At 44.1% G+C, this 21,665-nt stretch overlaps 1 protein-coding gene across 6 annotated transcripts in view; it reads right to left on the minus strand.

The window, feature by feature from the left end:
- Window positions 1–21,665, minus strand: part of LZTR1 (leucine zipper like transcription regulator 1) — a 277,535-nt gene that overhangs the window by 111,658 nt on the left and 144,212 nt on the right. For all 6 annotated transcript variants that reach the window (XM_045017155.1, XM_045017157.1, XM_045017154.1 and 3 more), the window contains 2 exons: window positions 11,966–12,076; window positions 10,601–10,693 (listed from right to left, as the gene is read on the minus strand). In XM_045017155.1, coding sequence (XP_044873090.1) covers window positions 10,601–10,693; window positions 11,966–12,076 — 204 coding nt within the window. The remainder of the gene's footprint in view (window positions 1–10,600; window positions 10,694–11,965; window positions 12,077–21,665) is intronic.

Raw genomic sequence — 21,665 nt, forward strand, 5'->3', positions numbered from 1 at the left:
TGTATTGTCAAAACTCAGAGATGCACGCCTTACTGTAAAGGCATCTAAATATAAAATAAGCGCAGCCAAGTTTCCTTATTTGAGACATTGGGTAGAGAGTGGGGAAATCTCTTCTAATCCCTAGAAAGTGGAAGCTATTGTTAATTGGCCTACACCCCAGACCAAAAGCAGGTTCTTTCACAAGCAGGAATCAGAAACAGAGAGGAAAACAAGTCCAATGCTGCCTGGTACGCCAGTGCTGTGGAAACATTTGTGCCAATGTGATTGGTACCAGACTCAATGAGGGTCCCATGGACAGTGCCAGAGCCAATGGTACAGTGCCAAACTGATGATGCCTTAGTACTGGAGAGCAGGTAGGTGGCCCTGCTCCATCTCGCATACCCGAGGGATCATGGTGCCAGTCTGCACTCGTCCTGGAAGAGGAGGATAACTCTACCCAAGGTCTGGAGGTGCTGCATTCCATTTTGAAAGATCTTTTTCTCAGAGGACCCAAGGAAGGAAAGCAATTTCTTCCTCCTGGGCAAGCCATCAGACTCTGGCCAAGCAACATCAGGTCACTCTGGCTCTGAAGTTCTCTGAGCCAGCCAGACATTCTGTGGAGGTCCCTGATGCCAAAGCAGACCTCATGGCCTGTTCCATAAGGTGCTGCTTGAATCTCAAGTACCTTGACACCTGTATTCTTTTCTTAAAAGACTTGTAGATTGATCACTTTTCTTTAACATGCCCTTCTCCTAAGCACAATAGCCACCATGTACGGGGATCGCTATTGGGAACAGCCACCCCACACTAAGGATAGGGTTTAAACCCTGGGGAGGGTATCCCACCAGGATCACTAATTAACCTAACTAACCACTCCTGACTTATACGAACAGTACTAACTACGAACAATTTGCAACAAAATCTCTGAAGACTGAGGTAAGAAACAGTGTGAGGAAGTTATCTTCAGATAAGCTCCGACTCTAGCTGTGGGTGGTGAGAATGAAGGGGGCAGGGGGCAGCATGGCCCTTAAATAGCTCAGGGTAGAGGCTAGAGGCACAGAGAAAGAGGGCCACCCCTACCTTTACCATTAGGCAAAGTTCGCCAGCTTCAGTGCACAGGGCATGCACACACTTGAATCGAATACACTTCTGCAACCACTTGAAGAAGAGTAAGTCACCTAGTTTGTAAACTTTTAACAACATAACTTACAGCAGCTTCACAACTTAATTATTTTTACCATTTTCACTTTCTTTTACAGGTACATTGATGTTTTTTGTACTTCAGCTCAATACCATGAGAAGATGAGATGTTATTGGTAAACAATTTGAATAAAAGAGTCAATCCGAGTAGAGAGATTTACATATTCACCCTATGGGCATTGAGAAATAACTGTACAAGAAATATGAACATAAGAGTGGACATACTTGGTCAGACCAAAGGACCATCTAGCCCAGTATTCTGTCTTCCAACAGTGGCCAATGCCAGGTGCCCCAGAGGGATTGAACAGAACAGGTAATCATCAAGTGATCCATCCCCTGTAGCCCATTCCCATCTTCTGGCAAACAGAGGCTAGGGACAATATCCCTGCCCATTCTGGCTAATAGCCATTGATGAACCTATCCTCCGTGAACTTATCTAGTTATTTTTTAAACCCTGTTATAGTCTTGGCCTTCACAACATCCTCTGGCAAAGAGTTCCACAGACTGACTGTGAATTGAGTGAAAAAAAATCCTTGCTTTTGTTTGTTTTAAACCTGCTGCCTATTAATTTCATTTAGTGACCCCCAGTTCTTGTGTTATGAGAAGGAGTAAATAACACTTCTTTATTTGCTTTCTCCACACCAGTCATGATTTTATAGGCTTCTATCATATCGCCCCTTAGTCGTCTCTTTACCAAGCTGAAAAGTCCCAGTCTTATTAATCATGTGGAAGCTGTTCCATATCCCTAATCATTTTTGTTGCCCTTTTCTGAACCTTTTCCAATTCCAATATATCTTTTTTGAGATGCAGCAACCATGTCTGCACGCAGTATTCAAGACATGGGTGTACCATGGATTTATATAGAGGCAATATGATATTTTCTATCTTACTATCTATCTCTTTCTTAATGATTCCAAACATTCTGTTTGCTTTTTTGACTGCTGCTGCACATTGAGAGGATGTTTTCAGAGAACTACCCACAATGACTCCAAGATCTCTTTCTTGAGTGGTAGCAGCTAATTTAGACCCCATCATTTTATATGTATACAGTAACTCCTCGCTTAACATTGTAGTTATGTTCCTGAAAAATGCTACTTTAAGTGAAACAATGTTACGCGAATCCAATTTCACCATAAGAATTAATGTAAATAGGGGGTGTTATGTTCCAGGGAACTTTTTTTCACCAGACAAAAGACATTATTTACATATATAGTATAAGTTTTAAACAAACAGTGTAATACTGTACACAGCAATAATGATTGTCAAGCTTGGTCAGAGGGTGGAAGAGGGTGGGATATTTCCCAGGGAATGCCTTGCTGCTAAATGATGAACTAGCACTCGGCTGAGCCCTCAAGGGTTAACACGTTGTTAATATAGCCTCACATGCTACAAGGCAGCATAGACTGAGGCAGGAGGGTGGAAACACAACAGATATACTGCAGTGGCTGGAAACACTTCCCTGCAAAAACTGAATGTGATGATGAACCCACACTATCCCACTGGAGCGCACCATTCTCTCCTCTGGACGATGCATGCACAGCTGCACAGGCACCAATTTTCCAAAGCCAGAGAGTGTCAGAGATGAGCATTGCCCCTTTAAGTACACAGACCCCACTTAAAGTATGCTGCCCTTTTAAGTAGATCAACAAGTTCAGACACAGCAGCAGCTTCCAGCAAGCTCCCTCCGTCCTGAGCCCTGTTGTGTGTCCCCCACTCTGTAGAGATGTGGTACAGGAGCAGAGGGGAGGGGGACACCCTGACATCAGCAACCCTCTTCTCCCCACCCCCAGCACAGCAAGCAGGGGGCTCCTGGGAGCAGCTCCAAGGCAGAGGGCAGGAGCAGCACAGCAGTAGGAGGAGGGACACCTGAACTGCTCAGCAATTGATAGCCTGCTGGGTGCCTGCCCAGTCTCACACCTACTTACAGGGAACTTAGGGGAGCTGATAGGGGGGCTGCCGGCCCACCCTGGTTCCAAGCCCTCATGAGGACAGGCTGCTCTTCCAGAGAATCCTGCAACCAGTGGACAAAGCAGGAGGCCAAGATGTTAGAAGGGAGCATTGCACAACTTTAAACAAGCATGTTCTCTAATAGATCAGTGATGTAACAACAAAACAACATTAACTGGGATGACGTTAAGTGAGGAGTTACTGTAGTTGGGATTATGTTGTCCAATGTGCATTACTTTGCATTTATCAACATTGAATTTCATCTGCCATTTTATTGTCCAGTCACCCAGTTTTGAGAGATCCTTTTGTAGCTCTTCAAAGTCTGCCTAGGACTTAAGTATCTTGAGCATCATAGAATCATAGAAGATTAGGGTTGGAAGAGACCTCAGGAGGTCATCTAGTCCAAACCCCTACTCAAAGCAAGACCAACCCCAACTAAATCATCCCAGCCAGAGCTTTGTTAAGCCGGGCCTTAAAAACCTCTAAGGATGCAGATTCCACCACCTCCCTAGATAACCCATTCCAGTGCTTCACCACCCTCCTAGTGAAATAATTTATTCTAATATCCAACCTAGACCTCCCCCACTGCAACTTAAAACCATTGCTCCTTGTTTTGTCATCTGCCACCACTGAGAACAGCCAAGCTCCATAAGTTTTGTATCATCAAGAGTAGTTTTGTATCATCTGCAAATTTTGCCACCTCATTGTTTACCCCTTTTTCCAGATCATTTATGAATATATTAAATAGGACTGGGCCCAGTACAGAGCCCTGGGGAATACCACTATTTACCTCTCTCCATTCTGAAAACCGATCATTTATTCTTATCCTGTGTTTCCTATCTTTTAACCAGTTACCAATCCATGAGAGGACCTTCTCTCTTATTCCATGACAATTTAATTTGCTTAAGAGCCTCTGGTGAGGGACCTTGTCAAAGGGTTTCTGAAAATCTAAGTACACTATATTCACTGGATCCCCCTTGACCACATGCTTGTTTACTCCCTCAAAGAATCTTAGTAGATTGGTCAGGCATGATTTCCCTTTACAAAAACCATATTGATTTTTCCCCAACAAATTATGTTAATCTATGTGTCTGACAATTTTGTTTTTTACTATAGTTTCAACCAGTTTGCCTAGTACCAACGTCAGGCATACTGGCCTGTAATTGCCGGGATCACCTCTGGAGCCCTGTTTAAAAATTGGCCTCACATTAGCTATCCTCCAGTCATTTGATACAAAACCTGGTTTAAATGATAGGTTAGAGACTACAGTTGTAGTTCTGCACTTTCACATTCAAGTTCCTTCAGAACTCTTAGGTGAATACCATCTGGTCCTGGTTACTTATTACTGTTTAGTTTACCAATTTGTTCAAAAACCTCCTCTAATTACACCTCAATCTGGGACAGTTACTCAGATTTGTCACCTAAAAAGAATGGCTCAGGTTTGGGAATCTCCCTCACATCCTCAGCCGTGAAGACCTATGCAAAAAATTCATTTAGTTTCTCCGCAATGGTCTTATCGCCCTTGAGTGCTGCTTTAGCATCTCGATCATACAGTGGCCCCACTGGTTGTTTAGAAGGCTTCCTGTTTCTGACATACTAACAAAAAATTTTGCTATTACTTTTTGAGTCTTTGGCTAGCTCTTCTTCAAATTCTTTTTTGGCCTTCCTAATTATATTTTCACACTTCACTTGACAGACTTTATACTCCTTTCTATTTTCCTCACTAGGATTTAACTTCACTGTTTAAAGGATGCCTTTTTGCCTCTCACTGCTTCTTTTACTTTGTTGTTTAGCCATGGTGGCACTTTTTTGGTTCTCTTACTATGTTTTTTAATTTGGGGTATGCATTTAAGTTGAGCCTCAATTATGGTGTCCTGAAAAAGTTTCTATGCAGCTTGCAGAAATTTCACTTTTTGCGCTGTACTTTTTAATTTCTGTTTAACTAACTTCCTCATTTTTGTGTAGTCCCCCTTTCTGAAATTTAGCAGTGTTGGGCTGCTGTGGAGTTTTCCCCACCAAAGGGATGTTAAACTTAATTATATTATGGTCACCAAGTGGTCCACCTATATTTACCTCTTGGACCAGATCCTGTGTTCCACTTAGGAATAAATCAAGAATTGCCTCTCCTCTGGTGGGTTCCAGGACTAGATGCTCCAAGAAGCAGTAAGTTAAGTTGTCAAGAAACTTTATCTCTTTATCCTGTCCTGAGGTGACATGTACCCAGTCAATATTGGGATAACTGAAATCCTCTATTAGTACTGAGTTTTTTATTTTAAAAGCTTCTTTAATCTCCCTGAGCATTTCACAGTCACTATCACCATCCTGGTCAGGTCGTCGGTAATATATCGATCGGGGGAGGTCCCGGATGACTGGAAAAAAGCTAATGTAGTGCCCATCTTTAAAAAAGGGAAGAAGGAAGATCCAGGGAACTACAGGCCAGTCAGTCTCACCTCAGTCCCTGGAAAAATCATGGAATAGGTCCTCAAGGAATCAATCCTGAACCACTTAAAGGAGGGCAAAGTGATCAGGAACAGTCAGCATGGATTCACCAAGGGCAAGTCATGCCTGACTAACCTAATTGCCTTCTATGATGAGATAACCGGCTCTGTGGATGAGGGGAAAGCAGTGGATGTGCTATTTCTGGACTTTAGCAAAGCTTTTGATACAGTCTCCTACAGTATTCTTGCCAGCAAGTTAAAGAAGTATGGGCTGGATGAATGGACGGTAAGGTGGATAGAAAACTGGCTAGATGGTCGGGCTCAACGGGTAGTGATCAATGGTTCCATGTCTAGTTGGCAGCCGGTATCAAGTGGAGTGCCCCAAGGGTCGGTGCTGGGGCCGGTTTTATTCAATATCTTCATTAACGATCTGGAGGATGGTGTGGACTGCACCCTTAGCAAGTTTGCAGATGACACTAAACTGGGAGGAGTGGTTGATACGCTGGAGGGTAGGGATAGGATACAGAGGGACCTAGACAAATTAGAGGATTGGGCCAAAAGAAATATGATGAGGTTCAACAAGGACAAGTGCAGAGTCCTGCACTTAGGACGGAAGAACCCCATGCACTGCTACAGACTAGGGACCGAATGGCTGGGCAGCAGTTCTGCAGAAAAGGACCTAGGGGTTACGGTGGACGAAAAGCTGAATATGAGTCAACAGTGTGCCCTTGTTGCCAAGAAGGCTAATGGCATTTTGGGTTGTATAAGTAGGGGCATTTCCAGCAGATCGAGGGATGTGATCATTCCCCTCTACTCAGCACTGGTGAGGCCTCATTTGGAGTACTGTGTCCAGTTTTGGGCCCCACACTACAAGAAGGATGTGGATAAATTGGAGAGAGTCCAGCGGAGGGCAACAAAAATGATTAGGGGGCTGGAGCACATGACTTATGAGGAGAGGCTGAGGGAACTGGGATTGTTTAGTCTGCAGAAGAGAAGAATGAGGGGGGATTTGATAGCTGCTTTCAACTACCTGAAAGGGGGTTCCAAAGAGGATGGATCTAGACTGTTCTCAGTGGTAGAAGATGACAGAACAAGGAGTAATGGTCTCAAGTTGCAGAGGGGGAGGTTTAGGTTGGATATTAGGAAAAACTTTTTCACTAGTAGGGTGGTGAAGAACTGGAATGGATTACCTAGGGAGGTAGTGGAATCTCCTTCCTTAGAGGTTTTTAAGGTCAGGCTTGACAAAGCCCTGGCTGGGATGATTTAGTTGAGTTTGGTCCTGCTTTGAGCAGGGGGTTGGACTAGATGACCTCCTGAGGTCCCTTCCAACCCTGAGATTCTATGATTCTATGATATCCCTACTGCTATATTCGTATTATCAGAGCATGGAATTTCTATCCATAGAGATTCTACAGTACAGTTTGGTTCATTTAAGATTTTTACTTCATTTGATTCTACGCTTTCTTTCACATATAGTGCCACTCCCCCACCAGCACGACCTGTTCTGTCCTTGCGATATATTTTGTACTCTGGTATTACTGTCCCATTGATTATCCTCATTCCACCAAGTTTCTGTGATGCCTATTATATCAATATCCTCATTTAATATGAAGCACTCTAGTTCACCCATCTTATTATTTAGACCTCTAGCATTTGTATATAAGCACTTTAAAAACTTGGCACTTTTTAGCTGTCTGCTATTACATGATGTAATTAAATGGGACTCTTTTTTATTGGACTGTTTCTCATCAGATCCTACATGTATTTTATCATCTTCCATCCTCTCCTCCTTACTAGGACATAGAGGATCTCCATTAATCGATCCTCCCCTAAGGGATGTCTCTGTCTCAACCACGTTCTCCTCTGTACCTCTTTCCCCTAGCCCTTAATTTAAAAAACTGCTTTATGACCTTTTTAATTTTAAGTGCCAGCAGTCTGGTTCCAGTCTGGTTTAGGTGGAGCCCATTCTTCCTGCATAGGCTCCCCCTTTCCCAAAAGTTTCCCCAGTTCCTAATAAATCAAAACCCCTCCTTCCTACAACATGGTCTCATCCATGCATTTAGACCCTGAAGTTCTGCCTGTCTACCTGGCCCTGCGCGTGGAACTGGAAGCATTTCAGAGAATGCGACCATGGAGGTCTTGGACTTCAATCTCTTACTTAGCAGCCTAAATTTGGCCTCCACGACCTCTTTCCTATCCTTCCCTATGTCATTAGTACCTACATGTACCACAAACATCGGCTCCTCCCCAGCATTACACATAAGTCTATCTAGATGTCTCGAGAGATCTGCAACCTTCGCACCAGGCAGGCAAGTCACCATGCGGTTCTCCCGGTCATCGCATACCCAGCTGCTACTCTGAAACCAGCTATCTATGTTTCTAATGATCGAATCGCCTATTACTAATACCTGTGTCTTTCTAATAACTGCAGTTCCCGCTCCCGGAGAAATATCCTCAGTGTGAGAGGATACCACAACATCATCTGGAAGGAGAGTCCCAACAATGTGATCATTTCCCTCTGCTCCAGTTGGATGTTCTCCTTCCCTGAGACTTTCATCCTCCTCAACAGCACAGAGGCTGTCAGACCGGAGTGGGACCATTCCACTGTGTCCTGGAAAGTCTCATCTATGTACCTCTCTGTCTCCCTTAGTCCTGCCCCCTGGTTAAGGGTTGATGGTGCTAAAGGGCTCAGGGATCAAAGCCTCATTAAGAAGCTCTCAGCCTTGCCTAACAGGCCGCAAGGCTCAGCACACGGTCCCCCAAACAAACAAACACACCACACGGTATATTTCAGTCAAGCAGCAAGCACACCACAAACAAAAACACACACACTAGAGACAACAAACTTACCCCAAGGGTCACATAATCGCTCCTCCTTCACCTCGAGAACTCCCTCACAAAACTCCCCTGTTAGCTGCTCCTGTTCACTGGCCAATTATGCAGATACATTCATTCTGGCTAAAACTGGGCTGACAGCTGGAGTTACAATGTTTCACATGCTTTATAGTTAAGAAATAACTGTGCAGTGATTATGCAAATAAGACAATCACTCATGGAAATACATCATTTGGAAAAACCTGTACACTTACACATCAGTAACTATATAGCATCTTGGCATTTTGACTGGTTGAGAAAACTATGTCAGTGTAATGGCTTGTACACTTAACAGAAATGAAATATTTCCTCATAGGCAATGTTCCCTCTAATTCTTTCCATCCATGTGCAGAATTAATTTTGTTATGTGTAGCACCAATATGGGGTAATGTGCAGATGTGCGCCACCAATAAAAACAAATAAACTCCGGAAATTTCCACCACATGCATCTGACGAAGTGGTTATTCACCCACGAAAGCTCATGCTCCAATATGTCTGTTAGTCTATAAGGTGCCACAGGACTATTTGTCGCTTTTTAAATAATCTAGATATATCACACCAAAATGTGGCATACTGAAAACAACTATATAAATAAAACAAAGTCATGGCCATTAAGTGAAAGTATAAAAAATATGCACCAGAGGCCCAATATAATAACCTACTTCACTGGACCACTAAATCTTCAGGGAAAGCTGCTCTCAAAAAATAAGCATCTACCAATACACTAGCATGTTATGGACTTTTGCAGGTCACAAAACTATCTCTCTTGCATGCATATTATCTACACACATAGCTTACTCAGCTTTAAGATGCTAAACAAATCTATGAGTCAACTAGAAATAGTCATGCTCTCATCACAAATATTAATACAATATTTTCTGATACTGGAAAGGAGAGTAAAAGGCATTCACTCAGACTTATACAATTTCTCTGGGATGTCAGTACTCTGAAGAGCCAGAACTATACCAAATAGCAAAGATCTGGCTTCCAAAGATCTGGTTTCCAATACCTCTCCACACACAAATTCTAAAACTTAATGGAAATCACTTGTCTGGACAAGTGATTTCCATTAAAGTTTTAGAATTTGTTTGGGGAGAGCAGTCTCTGCCCTGCCACCGCAGCCACCGCTGGGGCTGGGAAGGAGGGAGTCTCTCTCCTGCCGCAGTAGCCCCTGAGCTGGGGCTGGGAAAAAGGGCCATCTCTCTGCGGCAGCCACAGCCCCCGAGCTGGGGAGAGGCGCATCTCTCTCCGTCCACCACAGCCCTGCATGCTCCAAACTCCCCCGACCTCACCCCACTGCCCCACACCTATCCCCCTATTTCCCGCAAGGCCATCACCTCACCTTACATGTGCGCCCTCTCCAGGGTCCAGGCATCTAATTAGTGGAGCCATGCCTGAGCGGCTCCACTAATTAGGTGCGCAGCCCTTGATGCCCTCTTGTGTGGCCACCCAGTGTGTTCCCACCTTAGAGGGAACACAGCTCACAGGTCCCTTGAACCCCTATATTGTAGCTGGATTTTAAAAGGATTCGATAATTTTATAATCAATAACATATAGTGATGTGCCAATTAGAGCTAATCATCCTAGCACTTGCTTTCACAGGTGTCAGGGAGGAATCTCCCACCAGTGTCCAGCCTGGTTCAAATATCCACATACTTTACGAAAATTCCTTAATTCTCCATGTCTCATTATCAAGCACCGTAAGTGACAAATATAGCTGAAGTACAGAAATCTCCCTACAGATTCTTGAAAGTGTTACAGAAATAATTGTCTTAGCATACAGCTGTGGGAACACCTAAAGCAGGGGCGGCTCCAGGCACCAGCACACCAAGCGCGTGCCTGGGGCGGCAAGCCACGGGGGGCGCTCTTCTGGTCGCTGCGAGGGCGGCAGGCAGGTTGCCTTCGGCGGCATGCCTGTGGATGGTCTGCTGGTCCCACGGCTTCGTCGGACCTCCCGCAAGCGTGCCGCCAAATCCGCAGGACCGGGGACCTCCCGCAGGCATGCCACCGAAGGTAGCCTGCCTGCCGTGCTTGGGGCGGCAAAATACCTAGAGCCGCCCCTGAGCTAAAGTGGAAGATGGTTCACCTTCATCTTTATGGCCAGGAATGACAGACTGCTTCTCTAAAACTCAAGTATCATTTTCACTGGAATATATACCTACCTCTCCCAGAACAAACTCCAAGTCGCTGAACTGCCTGTTTTCCCACAGTCTTCCATAATCTTCATGTAAAGTGCATTTTGGGTAACAAGAAAACTGAAATAAAAAAGATTTTAAACCTGTAATGGTTTATATCAGTTTATCATTGGGGCACGCCAATAGCACCATGGCCAAGGTTGCCACTGGATTTCCATGTTGACGACATCTTAACTACAGCTACAAAAACAAACTACAGAATGTCCTGATCAATTATACACACCAATGTACCCTCCTGCATGGTAGTGACTTTGTGAAGGAGGGAGTGGGTGGGGATTTGTTGTAGGAGGCAGGAATTATATGCCCCCAAAACCCACAGGTTTCAAAATTTCAGTGCCAGGAGTATCTCCTGTTTTCAGAACCTCCTTGTAGGGAACATAGACAGTGTCAGTGCCAGTAATCAGTGCCAGTAACCACTCTGGTGCAGAACACTTCTGGAAATGTCCCGACTTTAAAAATCCCAAGAATGAGGGTTTTTTTATAGTAACAAGATGCCGCTCTGCCAACTTGTGCATGCAGACTCCTAGATATACAACATACACATGCTTTTTCTGCCAGGAGGGACCACAATATATCACATACATACTCACGCAGAAGAGAGTAACACTGAGGGAACTGGCTACCTTCTGGGGCTTGCTGGCATGACGGGTAATACCAGGGAACACCAGAAGACAACAGGGAAGCTGGGAGGGCCACATTCCAGAATGGGGAGGCTTCTCTACAGCCCCCTGCAGCTGTGGTGCTGCCTGCCTGCCTTCCTCCATGCTCCCTGTTGTGGCTTTAATTTTAACCCTACCATATAGATGGCTGTGAGGGGTCTAGGAGCATGCTCTGTGCAGTTGGCATGTAGGAATTCCATGGGGATGGAGCATGCTCAGCAGCTGGGCCAAAGCATGCCTAATGCACATGGATGATCAGTGGGGTCAGACTATGCTTAATAGAGGTGGAATGGTTTGGAGATTTTAGCAACAAACCTCTAACAAAGCTGAGCATGTGAAAATAATAATCTTTAGAGGCTTATAACCCAGCCAAACCATCCCCCTGCCAAATTTCAAATGCCTGCTCCAAAGCATGGAGGTGCTAGAGATCCTAGAAGAAACGGTTATAAAAATGTTTAACGTTGAAAAAGTGTTTGAACTGCTTTTGCTGAAACTTTTTTAAAAAATCAGCCTGAGGCAGAGACTAAGCATAGAAAACTTCAGCCTGAACAGTTAAAGTTTAGGAACAATTAAGCAACTGAAAACAAGGGCTTATAATGGAAAATAGTAGGCAACCTTAACTGTAGGCACTGCTGCCTGCTCCATAACCCCATGAATCAGGTTAACAAATTACCTGGAATCTGTACATTTCTCCACTTCTAATGTTATTGTCCACTGTCCCACCAAAGATGTACATGGCGTCTGAGATGACAGCTGCAGCATGGAAGAGTCTCCCACTTGGCAGCTGGGAAAACAAGCACAAAAAAGCTGAGGACTATTTAAGAGGTACCTTTTCAAACATGAATTTGTCTGGGAAAAAGCAAAAATGAGAAAGGAAAAACAATATAATGTAAATGAATTAGCAACAAGTGGCAGGCCCATCTGACAGATTCTAGGATTGTCTTGTTACTCTACAGTCTCCCTTCCTGCCACTTTTAATGACACACCTTTTGTTAAACTTTTTAAATTATTAGTATTCTACATATGCAGGGATGTATGTATTCTGTAGGTAAGAATGTTCTGCAGAATACCAAAGTTCTTGCCAAAGAATTGAGCCTCAGAGCTAAGCTTCATTTTAAAAAACAAAGTACATTTCTATCCCTTATACAGATAACTCTTCCAAATGTGAACAAAATATGAACTGTTTATTCTGCAAACTGACAGCTTGAAATAAAGGTGTAAATCAGTGGCTCTCAAACTTTTTTACTGGTGACCCCTTTCACATAGCAAGTCTCTGAGGCCCCCCCTTATAAATTAAAAAACCTTTTTTATATATTTAACACCATTATAAATGCTGGAGGCAAAGCGAGGTTTAGGATGGAGGTTGACAGCTCATGATCCCCCAAGTAATAACCTTGCAACCCCCTGAGGGGTCTCGACCCCCAGTTTGAGAATCCCTGGTGTAAACTGACCCGTTTATGTCAGTGGGTGTTAACAATGAACCCTAATTGTGACAATTTAAATGCAAACACTAACTCTCTCAAGTTGGTCATTGTAGCAGAATCATACCACTAATGTGCCTGATCAAGTGATGCTGGATGCAAAGATGGATACTGTAAATAGGAGACAGTGAAGCAGCTGGTTGCTGTGAAGGCGAGTGATGGGAGAAGAAGCCCACCTTCCCCCTTCTCCAAAATGTCCAAGAGAATGACTGTGTCCAAGAGAATGTATCTATTCCTCACTGACTGTTGGTAAAATCACATCCTATAGCTCCTGGGTTTCAACAACATCCTGCTGCCCCCGCAAACTTCTATAATTCATAGGCTCTATGGACAGAAGGGATCACTATGGTCATCTATAATGACAGGTTTCAGAGTAGCAGCCGTGTTAGTCTGTATCCGCAAAAAAAACAGGAGTACTTGTGGCACCTTAAAGACTAACAAATTTATTGTAGCATGAGCTTTCGTGAGCTAAAGCTAAAGCTTCGGATGCATCCGAAGAAGTGAGCTTTAGCTCACGAAAGCTCATGCTACAATAAATTTGTTAGTCTTTAAGGTGCCACAAGTACTCCTGTTTTTTTATGGTCATCTAGTGAGTCTGATCTTCTGTATAGCAAAGGCTACAGAATTACATCCAGAGATTCCTGCATTAAGCCCAGAACTTCTGGTTGAACAAATATGTATCACTGTGAAACAGACATCGAATTTAAAACTTTGAGTGATGGAGAACTTACCACATCCCTCGGTAATTTGTTCCAATGGTTAATTCCCTTCACTTTTAAACATTTGCTTCTTGTTTCCAGTTTGAATTAATCTAACTTCAGCTTCTAGACACCAGATCTTGTTATATCTGTTAGATTAAAAAGACCTATGCCATCAGAAATCTTCTCCTCATGTAGAGTCTGACAGACTGTGATCAAGTCACCTCTTAGCCTTCTCTTTGATAAACTTAATAGATTGAATTTCTTACGTCTCTCACTGTAGGTAGGTTTTCCAGACCTCAAATTATATTTGTAGCTCTTTTCTCATCGCTTTCCAATTTCTCAACTTCCTTTTTGAAATGCAGACATCAGAACTGGACACCAGTAATGGCATCATTAATGCTGAGTAAATGAATACCAAAGATAGTTCTACCTCCTCACTTCTGCTCGATATTCCCCTACACATACATCAAAGAACTGAATGAGACCTTTCGCCACAGCACTGTACTGAGAACTCATGTTCAGCTGGTTATTCACCATGATCCTTAAATCCTTTTAAGAGTAATTGCTTTTGAAGATATTGTCTCTCATCCTATAATCGTGACTTACATTCTTTCTTCCTAGACATACAATCTTGCATTTGAATGAATTAAAAAAGTATGTTGATTGTTTGCCTGCTTACCAAGTGTTCCAGAGCACTCTGTATATATGACCTATCCTCAACATTATTTATCACTCCACTAAACACCATTTTCTGCAAACTTTGCAAGCAGTAATTTTAAATTTTCTTCCAGATCACTGATGAAGATCTATGAAACATACTGATAAAGATAATTGAATAACACTGGTCCAACACAAATTCTTCTTGGATCCTACTTGAAACACCCTCAATGAACAGATGAGGATTCTCCATTAACAATTTTGAGAACTATCTACAAATCAGTTTTTAATCCATTTAACATCTATTATATTAATTTTACATGGTACTCTTATTTTTCAATCAGTATGTCATGTGGAATTAAGTCAAAAATCTTACAGAAGTCCACACACTTACCTGTATATGTTGTATATGTTATCAAAACGTAACAAGCTTGTTTGATAAGACCCATTTTTCAGGAAACCCTGTTGATTGACTCTATTTAGGTTCCCATCCTTTACTGACTGACTCGTGTGTCAGCTGTTTCATTATGTTGTCTGGGCGCAAAGTCAGGCTAACTAGCATATAGTTACCCAGGTCTTTGCATTCACTCTTTTCAAATATAGGCACATTAGTTCCCCCTCCCCTCTCAGTTCTAGAACTTCCCCAGTATTGCAAGATTTATTGCTCAAATTGACTGAATGCAGTAGCAATCTCACTTAGAAGCTGTTTTCTCTTAATTCTCTAGTTTAATTCCTTCCTGCATTGCCAGGTAACAAGGCTAATACCTTGAACACTCAATAGCTTTGTGTCCATTAGGGGCCAATGCCCAGATCCTCAGCCAATTTACACCAGCTAAGAATGGGACCTCTTTCAATAACTGGGCCTACAAATTTACCTTAATTGTGAGCTCAATTGAGAGAACTGAATGAAAGTTCATAAAATGTTACAGTAGCCTATAACAACAAATGATAATGGGAAAAGGTGCAAAAGAGAGACAGTAAGGCAGAATTAGTCCAAACAAAAAGGCCTCCTGATATAATTCAAGGACTGAGTTAAGAACATGCCTGGTAAACAAGAGATGTTTGGAACCAAAAATCAATGGACCAAAATCGGTGTGTTGGAAATTAGGCCTAAATGATAAACAAAATAATAAGGGGATGGGCTATTCCACTCATCACTCCCTTTTGGGGTCCTTAAAAGAGAAGACTTTTGGGAGGAAAGGGGGGCTATCTAACAACAACTGCTGACTGAGAGATGGGAGGATAGGAAAGGTGTGAGCGTCATCAACATGGCTGTCACCCCCACTATCGCCTGGGACCACTGTGACACTGTTGGGCCTTCATCATCCTAGTTCTGAGAGATATCCTGACCAGGCCAGGCCAGAAAGAGGGAAGCAGATGACATCACCATCTCCACCAGCTCCAGCTAAATCCCTAATGCCATTTGGGATGTGCGACCTTCTCAACATCACCTCTTGTGTGTCCTTTTCTTTCCCCACTTTATTTCTTCTCTTTCCTATCCTTGTCCTTTTGTCTTCTGTCTAATGAGAGGCTGTATACTCTGCAGCATTGCTGTAAGCCTATGACCAGAAAGAAGCAGATAAATGCAATGCCCTAAACAGCCTGATGCTGGTACAAGTTGCCAGGTCTTGGAGTGTCCGATCAGACTGTGTGCTGGACCTCTGTTTCTCCAGCACTGGGGTTGTAAATGTGAGTCAACCCCAGAGACAGAAGCTACATTTTCTATCTTTCTTGTTCTTTTCTCTCCCCTTTTGTGTGTGTTTGTCTTGTTTTGTCTTCAAGGAAAATGGAATCAGACTTTAAAAACAACACCTCTAGCCCATCTCAATTAACTTTCCTCTTTCCCCCCCCAAAAGAACAGTTATTGTCATCTTTAATATCTCTAAAACGCTCTAAAACAGAGGGTTTGTCCTTCTAAAGACTCTGGAGCTAAAGCGAAAGGGAATAAGGGATAGTGATAAAATAAAAGCCTTGATGACATTGCCCTGTTTATTACAGAATTAAGATAAACTTCACTGAATTAGGTTTAATATCTTTGGGGTACATCGGATTAAAAATGCAATTGTGCTATGTGTTACTGTGGGATTGTAAGTAATGCCTCTAAGGGGAGACAGATGCTAATGTAATTCTTCTGGTTATCAACTCTTCGAAGCTACCCTCAGGAGAGGTTTGCATATACTAGTTCAAACTGAATTCTCCTGGGACAAACAGACAAAGAAAGGAATGTGGATCAACAGCCTGATATTAAAGAGGCTCAGAGCATTCTTTCTGATCTAGGAAATGGGCAGGACCTCTGGTCCACACAAAGCCCCAATCCTTAGGGAACACTTGGAAGGAGTGTTAAGAGAATGTAATATAAATAGGGTAAAGAGTAAACAATAATAATCTTGCTTCTGGCCTTGCTTTTAATTTAAACAGGCTGAATAAGCAAGCAAAAAAATGTAAGTAAAGGCACAAGGCTGCACCACCACCACCACCACCATCCCCTCTCCCCCGCAAGCCCCTGCAAGCTAATAGCCTTGCCTTTCAGTAACAAGAGACGATAAGGGGAGGAATCAAGCAAGGGGTTGCTATGGTAACCAAGCAGCTGGAAGGTGTAAGAAAAAGACACAAAGTCTACAAAAAAGTAACCATGGTCACAAGTAACCCCGCTCCTTACCCCTCCCATCAAGAACAAAAGAGGTGGTCTTAACCCCAAACCCAAGACCCCCAAAAACAAAACATGACCATATATTGGAAGGGGTGGTACCAGGGAAGGGGAACTACAAGTATAATTAAGTTTGCCAAAAAGAGGGAGGGAGTGCATCGGTGTGCGGAGCTAGAGGTTAGGAGAAGATGGGGGTTCTATTGGCATATAAGTAGTTGGGGGAGGGGAAAAAACCCTCTATCAGTGTATAGAAATAGCCCAACTGGTGTAAAAGGCTTCAAAATATGCTTGCTTGTTTAGCCCCAATAAACCCATCAAATTGCCTGCAAACTGGACTCTGAACCTTTATTTTCCAGCAAACTGTGTCTGAAAATTAAAAAAAAAAAAAAAAAAGAAAGCTGAACCCCAGCCAAAAAGGAATTGTTCTGCTGAAGCCCCATGGACTGATGCTAGATCTGAGCTGAGGCTATTATGAACTTGTGATCACAAAACGGATTTCTTTTCTTTGGCAATCACTCTGTTATTAGTCTCTGAAAAGAAGGCCAGAGAAGCTTGCTTAGGCAGCCTGTCCTTTGCTGTGTATTCAGGGCAGACCCTGTCTTTCAGGGCAGACCCAGTGAAGGCAGGGAACTGTTCAGCTTGGAAATACCCCTGTCAGAAACAGTGCACTCTCTTTTTAAGAAAGGCACTCAGCCACTCACCATTCAGACCTCAGACCAGAGGTGAAAGTAAGCCGGTACAAGTTGGTACGGACTGCACCAGCTTTCGTTGCGGGGATTTAAAGGGCTCTGGGCTTCCCGCCGCAGCTGGAAGCCCAGAGCCCTTTAACCCTCCCCGCCCGTGGCTCCGGTGGCTGGCTGGGGCTGGATTTAAAGGGCTCTGGGCTGCCGCCGCGGCAGTCAGCCCAGAGCTGTTTAAATCCCCTGCCCGCAGCTCCGGCGGCCGGGCTGGGGCTGGATTTAAAGGGCTCTGGGCTGCCGCAGCAGCCCAGAGCCCTTTAAACTACCCGCCCGCAGCTCCGGTGGCCGGGCTGGGGCTGGATTTAAAGTCAGCCCAGAGCCCTTTAAACCCCCCGCCCGCGGCTCCGGCGGCTGGGCTGGGGCCGGATTTAAAGGGCTCTGGGCTGCCGTGGCGGCGGTCAGCCCAGAGCCCTTTAAACCCCCCACCCGCGGCTCCGGCGGCCGGGCTGGGGCCAGATTTAAAGGGCTCTGGGCTGCCGCGGCTGCGGTCAGCCCAGAGCCCTTTAAACCCCCCGCCACAGCTGAGATTTAAAGGGCTCAGAGCTCCCCGCCGCTGCGGGCAGCCCAGAGCCCTTTGAATTCCAGCCTCGGCTCCGGTGGCCGGGCTGGGGCCAGGATTTAAAGGGCTTGGAGATCCCCTCAGCAGCAGGAGCTCTTGGCCCTTTAAATACCTGCCCCAGCCTCGCAAAGCTGAGGGTTCCCCGCGGCAGCCGGAGCCCCAGGCCCTTTAATTTGCCTCTGAGCTCTGGGGGCCTCTCAGCTACCTCTGCAGCTGGGAGGCCCTGGTTGATTTAAAGGCCCTGGGTCTCCCAGCCACAGCTGGTGCCCCAGGGCCTTTAAATCTTGAGAGGCCACGCCCCTTCCGGATGAGGCCACGCCCCCCTCAGGACTCCACCAGTACCGGTAAATCCTGTAAGTTACTTTCACCCCTGCCTCAGACCACAGCATCTCCGAGTCCTTGTGAGCCAGGCTGACCCCTCTGTCCTGCTCTATGGAGATAGGGTATGGTGGGAGGGGGGACACCCTGACATCAGCACCCTCCTCCCCCCCGCTTTGCACAGACATCAGGAGGGTCCCGGGAGTAGCTGCAGGACAGAGCAACATGGTGGGAGGGGCACCTGAACACATGCTGCTGGCTGTGCATGCTCTGCTAATCTTGAACTTCTCCTGCACCGCCACCCAAGTGCACAGCTTATAGGGAACACAGATGCTGGGGCACCTAACTCCCAGAACATCCACAAACAGATCTTTGTCCTCCTGCTGCTACCACCACCCACCCTTAGAACAAGAAATGATGCACTACCCTGGGAACTGGAAACCATCTGTTCTATATTCACTTCTTCTGTTAACTGATGTTAACTTTGTGCCCTTCACATTGAAAAACAGCTTCATAGTTTACACAAGCTGGGAATAGAACTCTGCTCTCCATTCTCCACCATTTAGTCACCCCTCTTAGAAAGACTCTGCCAGATCCTACCATGAGAATTGAACTCAGACACTACAGTGATAAGCAGCAGTGTAACCAGGTGCCAGCTCTCACCAAAATTGCAGGCATTAGCTAAGAACTGACAGATTCATAACTGGAGACCAGACCCGTTCACCTGTATGTTAGTTTTTGCTCAAAACAGGTGTTAGTCTTATAAGAATGTATTTTGTGTTTAGACTCTAGGAAATGCTTCTATGTTGCTGCATGCATTAATCTCACTTGCTGTCTGCATTGCATGCTTTAAGAAAATATGTAAATTTTGCTTTATAACTTTGAAAATGTTTGCTCTGAACTTGTGAACCCAGGCATGGGAATTGTCCGCCAATCCATCCAGGAGGACTATAAAAATTTAAGTGAGCCATTATAAGACAAAAGCTTTGTTAACTGCCCTATATACCCATGGAGAAGTATGTGCAAAAGGCCTGGTCTCAGCTATCTGAATTCTGGAAGAGGAAATAAAAATTGTTGATAGGCATGATGGGGTCAGGGGGGATAGCTCAGTGGTTTGAGCATTGGCCTGCTAAACCCAGGGTTGTGAGCTCAATCCTTGAGGGGGCCATTTAGGGAACTGGGGTTTAAAAAAAAAAGCTAGGGATTTGTCCTGCTTTGAGCAGGGGGTTGGATTAGATGATCTTTCCAACCCTGATATTCTATGAAGATTTTTCATCTATTTGCTGTTTGAACTCTTACAGGGCCAGAGAAACCAAACTGAAGACAGAGTTCCCAAGGGTTACCTCATGAGTCTGCTCTGAAAGACACTTTGAATTGACAGATCAAAACAACTCTGTTGCTCTTCTTAGGATTTAGATGGTAACTCATTTGTGTGTATATGTTAGCTTGCTTTAACCTGTAAAAAATCAGATAGTTTATTAAAGGACTGGCCACAGGTCTTTGGTGTAAGATCTAGGGTACCAATTGTCTAGGGTAAGTGACTGGTCTCTTGGGACAGTAAGCAACATGCATATGGTGTGATTTTGGTGTAAATGTTATCACGAAGTCCAGTTTGTCTGGGTGGCAAGACAGCCTGGAGAGTCTAAGGGGACTGCCTGTGACTCCATGGTAAGACTGTTATAATGATCGTGGACAGAAAACTCCAGAGAGAATACAGATGAACCCAGGAAGCTGAGTAGCAAATACCGCCTCCTCAGCCACCCCGGAACCTGCATGGGGCATATGAAAAGCTTCTTCGGACAAGAGTGAGACACTTTTCCCCACAGCAGCTTAGGGTCTGGGAAGAGGAGGCGTGGGTGCAGCTGACCTGGAGCTCCTCCAGCTTCAATCATTAAATAGCACATCTTTAAATTACAAATATATAAATATTATAAATATTAGATACTAATAAGTTATGGGGGAGGCTTGTTTGGGGGAGGCTTGTATGGAAAACCTTAATTCTGACATCTCCAAACTTTTGAGTCTTGATTTTGCAGCTGAGTAAAATCCTATTAGCATAATATTTTGTGTGCAATGGCACAGAAAACACATTCGCCTTATTGGCAGATGATCTATCAAATCTGTCAGCAGCCTTTGGTACCATTAGCCATGGAATGTTTGGAACGTTGTTGACTTGATCTGACCATGATGGATGGAATCCCATTTGAATGTCTCCATCTTTCCTCTAGGAAAATCCCAGAGGATAGTTTTCTTGACTGTTCACCCACCTCAATGGCCCTCCTGTGTGGGATATTGCAGGGTTCTATTGTCACTCGTCTCATTCAAAGTGCACAGGGGGCTGATGAGGAAGACAGTGAAGTTGCAGCACCATCAGCATGATGGCACCTGTCAGCTCTAGGTCTCATTTTCACCCAATCTAATCAGTGTGATCTTCCCCACTTAGTGCCTGAGCCTGACCGAGATAGGGGTCTGGATGAAACAGTGACTGAAGTTCCATCCAGGCAGAGAATATTGATCTTGGTAGTTCAGGAGAACCCTCTAGAGGAGAGGGCTGCTGTAATCCTTCCTCCATCTGTTGAAGTTGTTTGCCTGCTTAATGTCAATCAGATTTACAATCTGGAGTTCCTTTAGCTCTTGATTGTGACTTTTGCTCTCAGATGCGGACTTCCACAGTCATCTTTGCCTTTTTATCTCCAGGATGGATTATTGCTATACCCTGCTGTGGCTACCCTGAACATCATCTGCATAATTCAGCTACTGTAGAATGCAGCAATGCTTTTACTTTTGGGTGCTTCTTGTGAACAGAACATGTGCTGTCTAGACTATACTAGTTACCAATTCTCTCCATGGTGCTGATCAAGGTACTGATTTGATGTATAAAGCCCTATACAGATTTGGGTTCTGCCTACATTCAATATAGCCTCTCTCTCCATGAGCCATCCACGCAGTTGAGATTACAGTCATGTTGTGACAACTATAAAAATAATGTAAACATTCAAAAGATGTTATAATAAACTATAACAACAAATGTTGATGGGAAAAAGTACAAAAAAGAAACAAAATAACTAAATTAGTCTAAACCAAGAAGCCAAATTAATAAGATTCAAAGACTGTTTTAAAATTATGCTCATAAAAATAAAAGGACATAAAGCTAGAAGTTAATAAGCCAAAATTGGTATGTAAGATATATGAGGTAATTGGTGGACAAAATAATCGGGGACAGGGGTGTATTTCACTCCCTTTATGGGTCCTTAAAAAAGGTGTTGTGAA

The sequence above is a fragment of the Mauremys mutica genome, chromosome 4, assembly GCF_020497125.1.
Source record: "Mauremys mutica isolate MM-2020 ecotype Southern chromosome 4, ASM2049712v1, whole genome shotgun sequence".
In the NCBI taxonomy this organism is placed as follows: Eukaryota; Metazoa; Chordata; order Testudines; family Geoemydidae; genus Mauremys; species Mauremys mutica.